This window comes from Patella vulgata, chromosome 3 (assembly GCF_932274485.2).
Source record: "Patella vulgata chromosome 3, xgPatVulg1.2, whole genome shotgun sequence".
Classification (NCBI taxonomy): Eukaryota; Metazoa; Mollusca; class Gastropoda; family Patellidae; genus Patella; species Patella vulgata.
Window position 1 is genome coordinate 43,592,255 of NC_065881.2, and position 14,743 is coordinate 43,606,997.

The 14,743-nt window shown below is 36.8% G+C and overlaps 1 protein-coding gene across 4 annotated transcripts in view; it reads left to right on the top strand.

Moving 5' to 3' along the window:
• The first annotated feature begins 300 nt into the window (after window positions 1–300).
• The window catches only part of LOC126815461 (phosphatidylinositol 4-phosphate 5-kinase type-1 alpha), a 50,413-nt gene continuing 35,970 nt past the window's right edge, over window positions 301–14,743 (top strand). For all 4 annotated transcript variants that reach the window (XM_056099376.1, XM_050541114.2, XM_050541117.2 and 1 more), the window contains exons 1-3: window positions 301–606; window positions 10,555–10,589; window positions 12,986–13,084. In XM_056099376.1, the coding sequence (XP_055955351.1) occupies window positions 516–606; window positions 10,555–10,589; window positions 12,986–13,084 (225 nt within the window). In that variant the 5' untranslated portion in view covers window positions 301–515. The remainder of the gene's footprint in view (window positions 607–10,554; window positions 10,590–12,985; window positions 13,085–14,743) is intronic.

Here is a 14,743-nt window from a genome sequence, read left to right on the forward strand (position 1 = left end):
TCAGATCCAAATGTTGATTTCTTAATATTAAATTAGATTCTACAGACTACTGGCAAAATTGCTTGTCTTGTACTTGTAGTACATAAATATCGGAATCGGTGTTAAGAGGGATATTTCAAAGATACAAGTGTACTTAAAGTAAATTCGAATGTATTTAAATATTTGTGCTAACACACACATTGTGTACGGTCTCTTTTTAATTAAAAGCCGATTTCTCGAGAAACGACTGTTATGTCACACCCACTGTATTCGTTACTAAATATAGCACACAAGAGGCAGATTAACTTCCGGGAATTCAAGCGCATGCGTATTGAAAATGTCTGTCAGCCGATGTTAAACCGCAAATATTCTATTTTATTGAACAAGTTCTTGATTCAGATTCGATATTTCGGCACTAGTAGTTTCAGGCGATTTTATTTAAACACAATCAAGATAGGCTATATAGCACTGAGCAGGCTTCTCGTATGTAAGGATAATTTCACAATCTCCATTGTATTGTTGTGACCGTGACCAAAATGGCGACGGCTGCAGAAATCCGACAGCCGGGGCCGATGTCGATGTCGATAACAGACGATGGAGATACAGAGCAATTAGAAGAAACAATCGGTAAGAATGTAGCTGAGAATATAGATGTAGTGTGGTAACTTTATTTAGTCCCAGGAAACGTGCAATTAAAGAAAATGTGATTTCTCAAGTCTCTTCCAAAATTCTCGACTAAGCTAGCCATGCAATGCACATGCCATACATAGGCCTATTAGTATTATTAGGCTAGTCCTATTATTAACTTCGATTCGAACGCTGAAATTGAATGAATGATTCAATTCAATAACATAGAAAATGATTTGTAGCCTATCTTTTTTTCCCCCCTCTCACAATGCCCTAAATCGGTCAGAACCGTTGTAAATTTGAAGAGCCACTCAACAAGAAAACCATGAGGAAGGTGCGAAGCCAAAGTGGGGGTCGGCCAATTGAGTTCATATTTACAGGGTTTGGACGACCCATCGAGCCTACTCCCCAGCCAAAATCGCCGATTTTAGAAATCAACCTTTTCGGATATACAGCTCGATTACATTTTTCGACTGAATTTCTGGTCAAATTTCGACCATTTTTGTAGCATTTCTGCAACCGTTAATCAACCAATGACTGACTATGTTTTGGTTGGTGATTATAGTCTGGGTATCACCCTACCATATTATAATGGTCACTCAGTACAATCTCTCTTTCCCTGGGTGTCACAAGACTACACAAAATATGTGTCTGTGGATACCCGAATTATATCCTTTCTTCAAGTTGCGATAACTCCACCTAAGCAGGTTTGGGATAAAAATGAAAATCATTTAATTTGCAGCGTGACATGTTCTAACAACATAAAAAATAAAATCGTTGTCAACTAACCGTCAACAGTATGAAAATTTGTGTCGAGAGTTACGAAATTCGTCACTTTTCGCGTGATTTTTGGTTTCTGAACTCCCGAGTGTTGAGATTTCGCCCGTACATTCCGGACGAATACCTGACAACTCATCCCAATATAAGACAACTCATCCCAAGATATTAGCTATACAGAAACTCATACATAAAGATAAGGATATGTTATGTTCTGACGAATTTCTATCAGACAATGATATGGAAACAATCAGCACTACTGGGGCCAACATTTTCAGTCACATGTATGCATAGGCGTACGGGGAAATTTTTGACTGGGGGGGCGGTGGTGGTTGGTGCCCAAAAAATGTAGTTAGGTTCTTAGTATGTTACATAATGATAATAAATTCGCTGTTAAATTGGACACACTCAAGAACACAATATTTTTTTTATACAACTTTTACAAAGTACAATTGTGTGCCCAAATTTTCCCAGCATTTGGTGCCCAAAATGGGGGTGCAGCCGCCCCCCAGCCCGTACGCCTATGCATGTATGGTTTAAAGAAGGAATTGAAACGTGTACGCTATGATAAGTATGCAGAGGACCCAAAAGTTAAAACAACTTAAAATTTAAAACAACAATATCCATTTTAATAATTTTATTAAAACAACAATATCCATTTTAATAATTTTATTAAAACAACAATATCAATTTTAAGATAACTCATTTTTATAACAAAATCAGAATGGTCTGAGTGGTCTTCAAAGAAAGCAATTGTATTAAAAACAAATATAACTAGCACATATATTTGTTGGGATGAGTTGTTTACACGTATATCTCGACCCATGTTTTAAAATTGGGATGAGTTGTCTTTTATCTTGGGATGAGTTGTCTTTGGGATGAGGGGATCAAGTGGCTAAGTGGGTAAGACGCTAGCTCTCTAGCCTGGAGATCGGGTGTTCGATCCCTGCATTGGCCGAGAAAGTTCATCCTAATTTTCCGGCGTGGTTCTTCTTGACAATGATGAATAACGTAGGGGCTGACAAGGACAGCTGTCTAGTCGTTCGGATGGAGCGAAAAACCGAGATCCCATGTACAAAATCTCCCTCATAGCACACTGTCATTAATGCCTGACTTCATTGGCCCAGTTCGGAGCAAAACAGTGGGATCTCGGTTTTTCGCTCCATCCGAACAACTAGACAGCTGTCCTTGTCAGGCCCTCTGTCCTGCATCACTGACGAGGGGGAACCAGACCGGAAAATCTGGATGAACCTGGCCAATGCAGTGATTGAACACCCGACCTCCAGGCTAGCGAGCCAGCATCCTACCCACTTAGCAACCGTGATCCCCAGATTGATTACACAATTATGTGATCAGTGTATTTATCGTGGTATCCCGTCTACACACATACATGTACCTTGTTTACCTGCTTAATCTGCCTTGCTTGACTGACTTATTCCTTTGTCGGGAAATTCTCATCAATCTCATCTTGAAGTTGAACAGAAGTCATTGCTTCTCTTTTGTCGGACTATTTATCAATTCAATCATGACTGAGTATCAACCATATCTACATGATTACCTTGGTGGTTTCACTATTGCCAGACATATTAATCTCATTGAAACTAGTCGTTGATGTCACATGGCACTTTCACGCAATCTCGATTATCGCACGAAAATCACTTACCATATAAGGCATTGCTTGCTGCGAAACTATGGTTGTACATGTATTTTTACGGTCACGTACACCATAGGCTGAAGTTACAGTATGTATGCCTTTACAAGTGATTAACTATTAATGTAATTTTAAAATCCCATTTTATCAAAATGTTTTGACATCACCACAAGTCTTATTTCGGACGCCTTTCTTTCATTTGCTGCCATATAAACGAAGACTCGTAATATTTTAGTAATATTACTGGTGTGAATTTGATTGAAGCAGGCACGGATCGGCAAGCTTTCATTCTATCGTATTACGAAAACACGTAATTTTGTAGGAACATTACTGACATAAATTTGAATACCACATGAGAATTAAATATCAATAAGCAGCAGTTGCCATGCAAGATACGTCCACATTTTGCAAGAGATGGACAGAGAACAAGCTAAATAAAAAGCGATTTTTCGTTCAATCAGTCCGACATGCAACAATATCAAATGGTACCAAGATCTTTGGGATATAAAAGTATATATAAAAAAAAGTTACATGAAAGTCAAATAAACATTGTGAAATCAAAGGGGGACTACTAGCTAAAAAAATGTGATTTTTCGTACATTCATTGGTCATAATTCATGATGTTTTGTTGAAATTGGATAAAAATTGTGACATGTAGAGTGTCCACAAACAAATTGTGGACAGACGGACAGGGGCGACGACAATATACGTTCAATAAAAAAATGTGGGCGTACAAAAATAGCGAGCTATTCCTATTTTTATTACGTGCAGATTTGAATATTTTGTTGTCATTTTAAAAAGAAGAAAATGATGTTTTGACATCACAAACTATTCTTATTTCGGAAGTTCTGCATTCATTTGCTGTTGAAGGAATATTACTGTTGTGAATTTGAAGTCGAGTCAGGATCGGCAAGCTTTCATTCAATCAATGTTTTACAAAAACATGTAATTTTGTAGGAATATTAATAACATAATTTGAATATCATACAGGTACATACACCTATTTTTATTATGTACGGAATTTGAATATTTTCTTGACACATGATTTTTAATTGTGGTATGAATCTGTCTGCTTAAATAACGATTGATATACATGTAAGGTTTATGCCCCTTCATTTTCGGTAAAATGTTTGACAAGAAAATTTTTGAAATCCCAACTCGTAACTCATTTGTTTTTCAATATTTTCGTATGAGATATGGTTTGTCGATCGAGCAACGTGTGAGCTTCAAATTGTATCGCTGATGACCTCGCGATTGAAGGTCACGATCAATTTCAAATAGGCGATTTTCTTGGAAATTGGGTTTCTTTGCATAATTGTCGACTTTCATCTGCTCTTCATGTAACTCAACTTTTTTTATTCAAAATTTCGGATTGAAATTTTGCATAGAAAAAATGTTGAAATAATCAGGGTCGACTGTATAGGAGCTTTTACGGGTTTCCCTTTTGACGTCATTTTCGGTCATGCGCAGACCCTGGCCTTATTCGTAGACTGAAACCCATAGGCCAGTGTGTGTTTTTTTGTGAACATACCCGTCGTACAGCAAGCTTCTTTTTATAAAATGGAACTGAACGTCATTTCTATATATGTGTAAGCTTTACCGACCGATGCCAGAAAGCGAGATTTACAAAAAACTCGATATAGGAAAGATACGGCAAGTTTACATGTACAAGACCCGTAATTGGCCGTTTGCAATTGAGGAAACAAGTGGATGACTGATCCGTACGCATGGCCTGAACTAGAATTAAGTCAAGTTTATTACGCATTTTACGGACCAACAGATGTTACATGTATATATTAATTACAGGACTATTAACACAAAAGATTTAAATGGTCTATCCTATTTACATTCAACTGCCGACTGGACAGTTCTTTGCGAGGTTGATATATCGTCTGCTATAGCACTGCATGCTACCATAAACGACACAAAACACGGTACTATGTTGGTCTTTGAGGCTGTCAACTTGAAAATAATTCCAGCTAATAATACTATAAATAGTATGCAATATGCAAATAAGTTTGTTTATCGCATATTGTTAGTCAATAGCTATTGTAAATGTCCCCGGGTTTAGAGGGCTCTAACCAATGATAAAATAGTTTGGTGTACGGGGTAAAACTTCAGCCATTTTTAGAAATTTTCCTCTTGATGGGATATGAATAACGGAAAGAATAAAACGACGATCAAGTTGAATCTGTGAATATTTTTTAAAACCGTTTTTTTTTTCTGTTAATTGTAACCACATAAATCGTCTTGGCTCAGCTTTTGGCACTCAGTGAAATTTTAATCCAATCAGTTTATCTTGCCGCAACCAAGAAGAAGAACGATACATTTGTGTCCATTTTATCAATTTCTAATTCAGTATTTGGTTCAGAGAACAACTGTTGAATGAAAATATGTAACTGGACTCAGTGCATTCTATACAGCGTGATTATTATTTGTTCTCTTTTCTTAGATGTGCTACGGTTGTGCTTAAATTTTAATATCGCCTTGAATAATTCTTTCGTGGAACTGCAGGTCAACATCTCTAACCCATTCTATTATTTACTCTTGTGCTCTATTTCATGGCATTTTACAAGCAAACAGATGTTATCTATTAATTGTTTGCAGTAAAATTAAAACAAAACATATAAATCAGCTTCATACAGCAATGCATCTTTGTAATGCTTTTGCGTACTGTGGTCAACTTGACCGTGTGCGAGCTTGACATATATCGTCTGCTACATACAACGCAGTATATTGTCAATAAAACGAAACAAAAATAATTAAGACGCGATTTGAAATTGGTAATTTATTACGAATGCTACACGCAACTTACAAGAGTGGCATTCAATAATACTTTTTGTATTTAAAGAGAAAAAGAGGAAAAAACCTATTTTCCCTAGCATTTCCCATGTTAAGACCCGTGTTGAAAAAGGCCAGGCTAAAAATAGACACCGGAAATACGTCGCGCGTAAAAGCTCCTATTAGATCGAGAATTTGCGAAAATCCATATTCACTGGAGATGCAATCTTGGATTTGTATACTGGATACCAAACCACTGAGACTAAATATTTTGGCAAAGCGGGTTGAAAGGGAGTCGGAGTTGATATATTGACCCTTTGAATATCAATTTAGGCGATTGGGTACCGGTACCTGAATAATCCACCGATGTATCCCAATCAAAACTGAAGGAAGTTTTTGGTAACTTTCCACACAAACTTTCATACTGTTGCAATTTAGCTGACAATGATTTTATTTCTTATGTTGCAAGAACTGGTCAAGCTGGAAATAAATTGATTTTAATTTTTATCGCAGACCCTGCTCCAGTGGAGTTATCGCGATCTGAAGATATGGTACATTTCAGGTATCTCCAGACACGTATCTTGTGTAGTCTCCTGAGTCCTGACACCTACTGTAGAAAAGGAACTTTAGCCGGGTGACCATGATAATTTGATAGAGTAAAACCCTGACTATCATGAACAACCAAAACCTAGTTTGCAAGGGTCACGTAACAGTGATAGTAGGAAAATAGCTAAAATTTGGTCTGAAAATGGCAAAAATCGGTCGTAAAACGTAATCGGCCTGTATTTCGGAAACGGTTAATTTCTGAAATCAGCGATTTTGTCTGTGGAGTAGACTCGATGGGTCGACCTAACCTTGCGAATATGAACTCAATCGGCAGACCCCCACCTTCGAACATCTGCATGATATTGCATGGTTTTCTCGTGGAATGGCTCTTAAACGGAATTCTCTGATTATGAACAAACAACTTAATTATGGTTATTAAAAACTTGCCCATGTGTTTGAAATCCCCCCCTCTATCGGGATAGATCATTTCGTACAAGAAGGGGTGGCGAGGATCACGGTGGCTAAGTGGGTAAGACGCTGGCTCGCTAGCCTGGAGGTCGGGTGTTCGATCCCTGCATTGGCCGAGAAAGTTCATCCAGATTTCTGGCGTGGTTCTCCCTTGTCAGTGATGCAGGATGGAGGGGCTGACAAGGAAAGCTGTCTAGTCGTTCGGATGGGACGAAAAACCGAGGTCCCGTGTACACATTGGCGTGCACGTAAATGATCCCTTGACAGTTGGAATTCGATATAAGAGTAGGCCGTAGTGCCGCTGTCCGGGCAAAATTTCCCTCATAGCACACTGTATGGCGTATGCCCGTCTTCATTAGCCCAGTTCGGAGCAAAACAGTAGGACGTTAAACCCCATTTCATTTCATTTCATTTACAAGAAGGGGTGGCAGCAAGGCGCGTGTATTGTGACAGTGTCTGGCTCTTTTACGACAATTCAAATTTTGTGTATGAATAAGCTATTGCTCTTGGACCCTGTAATGAGTTTGGGCGTTTACACACATAAATATGCCTGTAGTCCATTATTTTGTTCCCGCCTTGGATGATTTCTTTTGAACACAAATGCAGAACAAAAAGAACGATATTCGTTTACAGGACTTGAATCTCACCCTTGAATATCTTTAATATTTCTTGATGAACTTACACTTAGACAGTCCTGTCAATTAACCTCAACCATCTACTATAAATGCCGGTGTATTTAACATTTTCTTTGGCAAGGCCATTGAATACGTATATAACGTTATTTAGAGTCCATTTTATTTTTATAAATTCATTCATCAATAAAACATACCAAAAATTATCATACAGCAAATCGGTTTAATTATCTGCAGATACTCTCATTACTTTCGATTTATTGTACTGTATATATTTTCGTTGTGGAAGAACTGTTTAGAATTTTATAATCCTGCGTCTCCGTAACGCAATTAATTTCTGAAAATCCCGGCTTCATTTTGAAATTTACAGCATTAGGTCCCATGCTATATGAGTTATTGTATGCTCCAGCAGGTTCACAGTGAAAATGGTTAAATTTGGCGCAAAACTGAAAAATTAACACACGTGACCTAATAATACACGCTATCTGCGATGACTCTTTAAATAACGGGTTATTTATTTTTAAAATTCATTTTATAACTTTAGACAATAAACAATGTGTAGACATTCTGAACTATTCTTATCAAGAATGTTTCGATTTCAGTTACAATTTGTTGCCCAAACTCAAACGATCAAAACAGTTGCACAGATTTTTTTTTACAACATACGTGATTGCCAAAATTTGTACGGTACCGGTAATGCTGTTCTCATTAATCAATGCATTCTGCCTACTCACGATGCATCAAATGGAAAGAAAAATTTAATGTATTCGGCCTTCGGAGTACCCAAAATATGTGTGGGTGTTAAATGAAAGTTGTATTTTTTCTGAGGAAGAGTGAACATCAATAAATATAGCGAAAGTTACTTTAATTTATAAGAAAATATGTTTGTTACAATTACACCAATGTGTAAAATATTACTTGATTGATATCACTAGTATTTCTAGGCCAGACGTTTTCTTTCACATCAAAACGTCACAATGATTGATGGGGCTAAATATGGTATTGCCATTGGAGGATGAATATAATTAACTCTACCCATTTTCCCATGTTCCTGAAGCAACGACTGTGAGTTTTACAACATCTTGCCGTTTACTTCACAATTCCCGAACTTATAGCTATGTGATCTACAGACATGTGAGCAGTAGCGTCCAATCAGAGGTTGTGACATCGCGACTTCCGCAGAAACCTTGACATTGAATGAACCTTGAACTTTGCAACTCGATTGTCACGCCTCTGGTCACAGGTAGACATTTTAGCTTGAAAGCGCGAGACTTGGTGTTCCCGACGATTGAGGAATCTGATAGGCTTCCAAGGTGGGGTTGTACCCAATCGAAATTAGTGCCTACATTTGTAGTGTATTACATGAAGGCTTTGATAAGATGTACCTAGTTAAAGCGACATCAAGCCTTCTATTGAAGGTGCCATTTTCAATGTAAAATAGTTGTGTGTAATGTAAGCTTATAAGTGTTGGTGTTTTATAAGTGAATGAAATCTATTAATTAACTGCCATGGTCAATCAAGTCAATAAAAAAAAAAAACCTGCTTGATTAATTTAATGGATGATTTTTGCAGAACTTTTACATGTATTGGAAAGTTGTGTCTCAACGTATTAGCGATGTGCTCGAAGCTAGTGAAAGAACACTTTCTTTTCAAGGTGGAATTTCATGAACAGTAAGGTACACATGTAGTCCTGGGGAAATGTTGCTTCCTCTTATTAGTCTTAAATATTCTCTTCTCTAGCATTGCACCTTAGCACAAAATGCACAATTATTTCACCATTCTGCCGAACTATGTTGGTTGCTGTTTAGTGCAGCAATAGACATTCTTTACTTGATTATGTCGTCGCCCCTGTCCGTCCGTCCACAATTGTTTGTAAACACTCTACAGGTCACAATTTTTTTCCGATTTGAATGAAACTTGAAATATAGGTTTATCACCCTAAGATCTCGGTTCCTTTCGATATTGGCATGTATCAGACTGTAACTTCATGGATTATGGCCCCTGATTGTACGAAAAATTATGTTTTTAGCTTGTGAACACTGTAGAGGTCACAATTTTTATCCAATTTGGTTTAAGCTTGAAATGTATGTTTATAACCCATAAATCTAGGTTCCTTTTGATATTTGCGCATATCGGACCATAACTTCCTGAATTATGGCCCCTCATTGTACGAAAAATCTTGTTTTTAGCTTGTGGACCCCATAGAGATCACAATTTTTATTCGATTTAAAAAACCGTCACAATATATCACCGTTCCACCCTAAGGATGGTTGAGTTCGAATTTCGTAAGAATCGGACCAAAACTGACAGACAAAATGGCCGCCCCTCGTACGCAAATAGTGTAAACATCTGGTAAATCAAGGTTGTGGACCCTCTAGAGGTCACAATTTTGATCCGATTTTGATGAAACTTGAAATACCTGTTTATAACCGAAAGATATTGGTTTCTTTCGATATTCACGCATATCGGATCGTAAATTCCTGAATTATGGCCCTTGATTTAACAAAAAATCACGTTTTTCTTGTCGGGTCACAATTTTTATTGGATCTAAAAAAAAACGTGAATATATCACAATACACACTAAGATCTTGGTTCCTTTTGATAATCCCGGATACCCGAACTTAACTTCCTGGATTATGGCCCCTGATTGTTCGAAAAATCAAATTTTTAGCTTGCGGATTCTCTAGAGGTCACAATTTCTTCCGATTTTAATAAAACGTTTAAATACATCACCATTCCACCATAATGAAGGTTGAATTCGTATTTCTGGAAAATCGAAATAAAACTGCCCGACAAAATGGACGCTCTTTGTACGCAAATTGTGTAGAAGTGTGTAATACGAAGGTTGTGGCCACAATTTTTATCCGATTTTGATGAAACTTAAAACATATCTTTTTATCCTAAAGATCTCTGTCCCTTTTGATATTTGTACATTTCAGGCCATAACTCTCCGGATTATTGCCTCTGATTGTACAAAAAATCACGTTTGTTTTTAGCTTGTTCTCTATCCATCACTTGCAAAATGTGGGCGTATCCTGCCTGGCAGCTGCTGATTCATTTATACATGTATTTCAATCTTTTTTTTTTCTATAGGATATGACAAGACAGAAAAACAAGGCTCACTGGATGTAAGTTGGATTTGTCTATCTATATTGGCTAAATGCCTTGTGAAGTGAAGTTATGTAAGATAGAATAGTTTAATAATGCAGTTATATTGTATGATGATGGCATGCTGTTGACTCAAGACAATAAACAAAATGTAGATTGAAATACTCAAAGAAGGACATAAACTTTTTAAATTTCTGTGCTGAGATTGTACTTGCAACATGGGTATTTTGTATTTTTTTTAAAAAAAAAGATAGTATAGATTTCCTGGTAGTAAAGAAATCCTATAAATCATCAGAGATATCATAATTATGTAAGCTAACAGTCGTGATAATGTATATTTGCACTAAGGTGCAATGATATACATGTATTAGCCTGGTTCCTACATGGTCAATTTTAAGTTAAAAGTTTAACCAGACAATTTCAGTCAAGATCTGTCATGAAATCCAAATTAAGATTTTTCTGGGAAAATTTCTTGATTTCTATTTTGTTTCTTGTATTGTTAGATCATTTGTATTACTTGTGCTAGGAATAAGCAAGTTTCTGATTGTGATATGAGGGATTTTTAATATCTTGAGAAGTACAATATTGTCTAAGTTCAGTCCAAAAACGGGTAAATTTGGTTCAGCATTTACCAAAATTAAAAAACCCTTTTTTTAACATTCGACAATCTCTACAGAAAATATAACTATGATATGGTCGTAAAAAGCCAGTATCACCTATGGATAGATATCTTTTTTCTGTCAAACTGACTCCAAGCTGATAGCGCCTGTCTATCATTGATAATTTGATTTTTTTTTTTTAATTTAAAAATGTTAAACCAGCATTATGTAATTGTAAGAGCTAAATCTGCCTATTGCAGGTATTTCTTTGGGCCTTAAATGTTTTATGAATTATTAATTGGTCATTTATTAACATGAAAAGAACATAATCAACTCATGATGCAAATGGATGGCTTCGATTTTAAATAGATTAGAACAGCTTGGCCATTTAATAAAATGATTTAATTGAAAACTTTGCTCAAAATAAAGTAATTTGAATGAAATTTTCAATATACAGTAGAATCTGCATTAAGCAGCCACCCAAGGGAATTTTCACGACTGACCGCTTAACGGGAGTGGCCTCTTAATAAAATCTCGGTGCTTTTTGTGCTGACATAAATTAAATATTACGCTTGGATGCATTGGAAGCAAACATCAATACTTGCATCGGTAAATTTGACCGTAGCTGAATCTTGCGCCGAACGAAAATTCTTTACTCAAGTCTCGCACATAACTTCTGTAAACTTGTCATTTTGTACCATCCTTCGATACTACTGTCTACTATTGTGATGCATTCGATAATAATTATCCATTTTTGTGAAGAAAATCGATGAATTAATTGTATTTTATCCAAAAAGCACATAAACAAAAAACCATCGCTGATTTTATCACCTATTTACAGGGGGTGTAATTACGTATGTAATATTATAGGAGGCGCTAAACCGTCTAACAGCAAAGTGGCAATGGAAAAGAGATACTATATGATCGTGACAAAACTCGGTACTTTTATTTTATTCAATCAGTATCAAATCATGTGTCGTTCCGCGTGAAAACAATGATCAGGTTAGTCGTTTAATAAAACCAAAGATTAATTAACAGATAATCCAGGGTTGATTGTTATTTTTACATTTCTTTTTACCTAATCAGTGGGGGTCCAGTTAATTAACTACTACTCACAGGATTAGCGGGGGTGTTACAAAGAACGACAAGATGGTATCATTCAACAATGGCCGTTGAATGGGCGTTGTTTTGTTGAATTTATTATTAAAATAGTGACCGCTGGCCGCGTTAGAGGAGTGACCGTTGAATAAAGAGATGAAATAATAGAATTTTTAGGGGGGAATTTATCATGACCGCTTACAAGGAGATGTCGCTGAATAGGAGTGGCTGCTCATACAGATTCTACCGTATTTATCTTGCATTATCAAATTTTGAAACATAACATTGCATAATTTTACATACATAATATATTTGAGTCCATAAAAAGATTGGATAATATTTTATCTGTAAATTTCAAATGATGATCATCATCATTACAGGTTGGAGGGGGGGGGGGGCGGTTGGATGTCTGAATTGATAGCATGTGCACACTGTATCATAAGGTCTGTCATTGAGTCAACCGGTGCGGTTTCGTGACAAGGTGTAGGGTTGCCTGTCCAACCTCGTGGGTTTTCTCCGGGTCCTCCGGTTTCCTCCCACAGCTAAAGACCCCAACGCGCAAGCGAATTATTGAAATGAGTCCCAAAATGACCTACATGTAGTATGTGTCGAGTGGACATTAAACCCCATTTCTCTCTCTCATTACAGGTTGTTTCAGTTAAATCAAATCTTTATGGATAAGCTTATAACTTACATGTATAATTGATTTTTTACCTCAGGTTAGCATGGCTTCTACTGGGCCAGGAGCTAAAGGTCTACGAGACAGAAAACTGGGTCACAGACGTGTTGATCATGCTGGTGTAGTTACTTATAAAAAGGTAATTTATTTTCTGTTAATATAATCTATTTGTAACACCGTAAAACATAACCAAATTAAATATTCAGCAAATGAAGTTCTTTTTTTAAGGTTTTGCTTAATAATTTAATTGATTGATGCTTGGGGTTTACCAATATCAGATATTGACAGTGAAATATATCGGCCGATACAGATACAAATGCCTATAATAATAATAAATGGTTTATGTGATAATGATACAATATCAAAGCGATAGCTTCCCATCTGTCAACGGTAGCAAACACTTGTTATTCTCCCGTCATTCCCTCCCTTCATCCCAATCAAGCATTACCAACGTGATATTTTCCTGCTTTTTCTAAAACTTCTACATATGACAGTGTGCAGAAAATACCAGTACTGTAGTTACTTACATGTAGATAAAACGAAGAAAAGTATGCAGTGAAGTATTTAGATTTAGTACTATACTGACTGTCAGTGATGAAAGGAGGACCATTGTTTAAGTCCACTGAATGATGACATATGGTATCAGATGTGTAAATTAGGAGTAAAAAAATAATTCAAGTTTGTTACACTGAGTCATTTTGAACAGTTTTCACTACATTATCAGCTTTAATAGCCTCAGAAGCATTTTTATTGTTCAATACTTTACAAAAAGAAAATGCACAATTTATGTGTCTTCTATTTAATTTGGGATTTACATGTGGGAGATCAGCCCCGCTGTTAGCTTCTTGTGCCCCTCCTTTCAAAGAAAGCACAGGACTATGAGTATTAAAATGGGTGTCTGTCTGTCTAATGAAGAGAGACTAAGTTCGATAATGAGCATTTTCTGCTAAGAGTAAGCAGAGTGATAAGCAATTTGATTAGTTGAGACTTTGGAGCTTGACAACTTTGATTTTAATTGAGTGAGAATGGTGAAACTTGGCGTATATCATTACATCAATTGGGACATATAGTTTCATTACATTTACATCAATCTCAGAGTATAGTTTCAGTACATCAGGGGATTAAGTGGGTAAGACGCTAGCTCGCTAGCCTGGAGGTCGGGTGTTCGATCCCTGCATTGGCCGAGAAAGTTCATCCAGATTTTCCGGCGTGGTTTCCCCTTGTCAGTGATGCAGGACGGAGGGCCTGACAAGGAAAGCTGTCTAGTCGTTCGGATGGGACGAAAAACCGAGGTCCCGTGTACACATTGGCGTGCACGTAAAAGATCCCTTGGCAGTTGGAATTCGATATAAGAGTAGGCCGTAGTGCCGCTGTCCGGGCAAAATTTCCCTCATAGCACACTGTATGGAGTATGCCCGTCTTCATTAGCACAGGTTAGGAGCAGAACAGTAGGACGTTAAACTCCATTTCATTTCATTTCAGTACATCAATATCTTGACTAAGTTTGATGATGAGCAATTTAATTAGTCGAGACTTTGGAGCCGGACAACTTTGATCCTAATTGAGTGAGAATAGTTTGAATACAAAAATAGCAAACCATAAGTGGCTTGTAGGCGACAGTATGTCCATTTTCATCAAAAAATGTTGTTGTCATCAGAAAGAAAAGGAATTCTTTCTTTTCATGACAAACCTAAGCCCATAGTGAAGTTAATACTTTCCATGATTCGTGTCCTTGAAGATTGGAGAGTTAACACAACACATGTCTCAAACAAAATGGAAATGTACCGGTAGGTAAGAT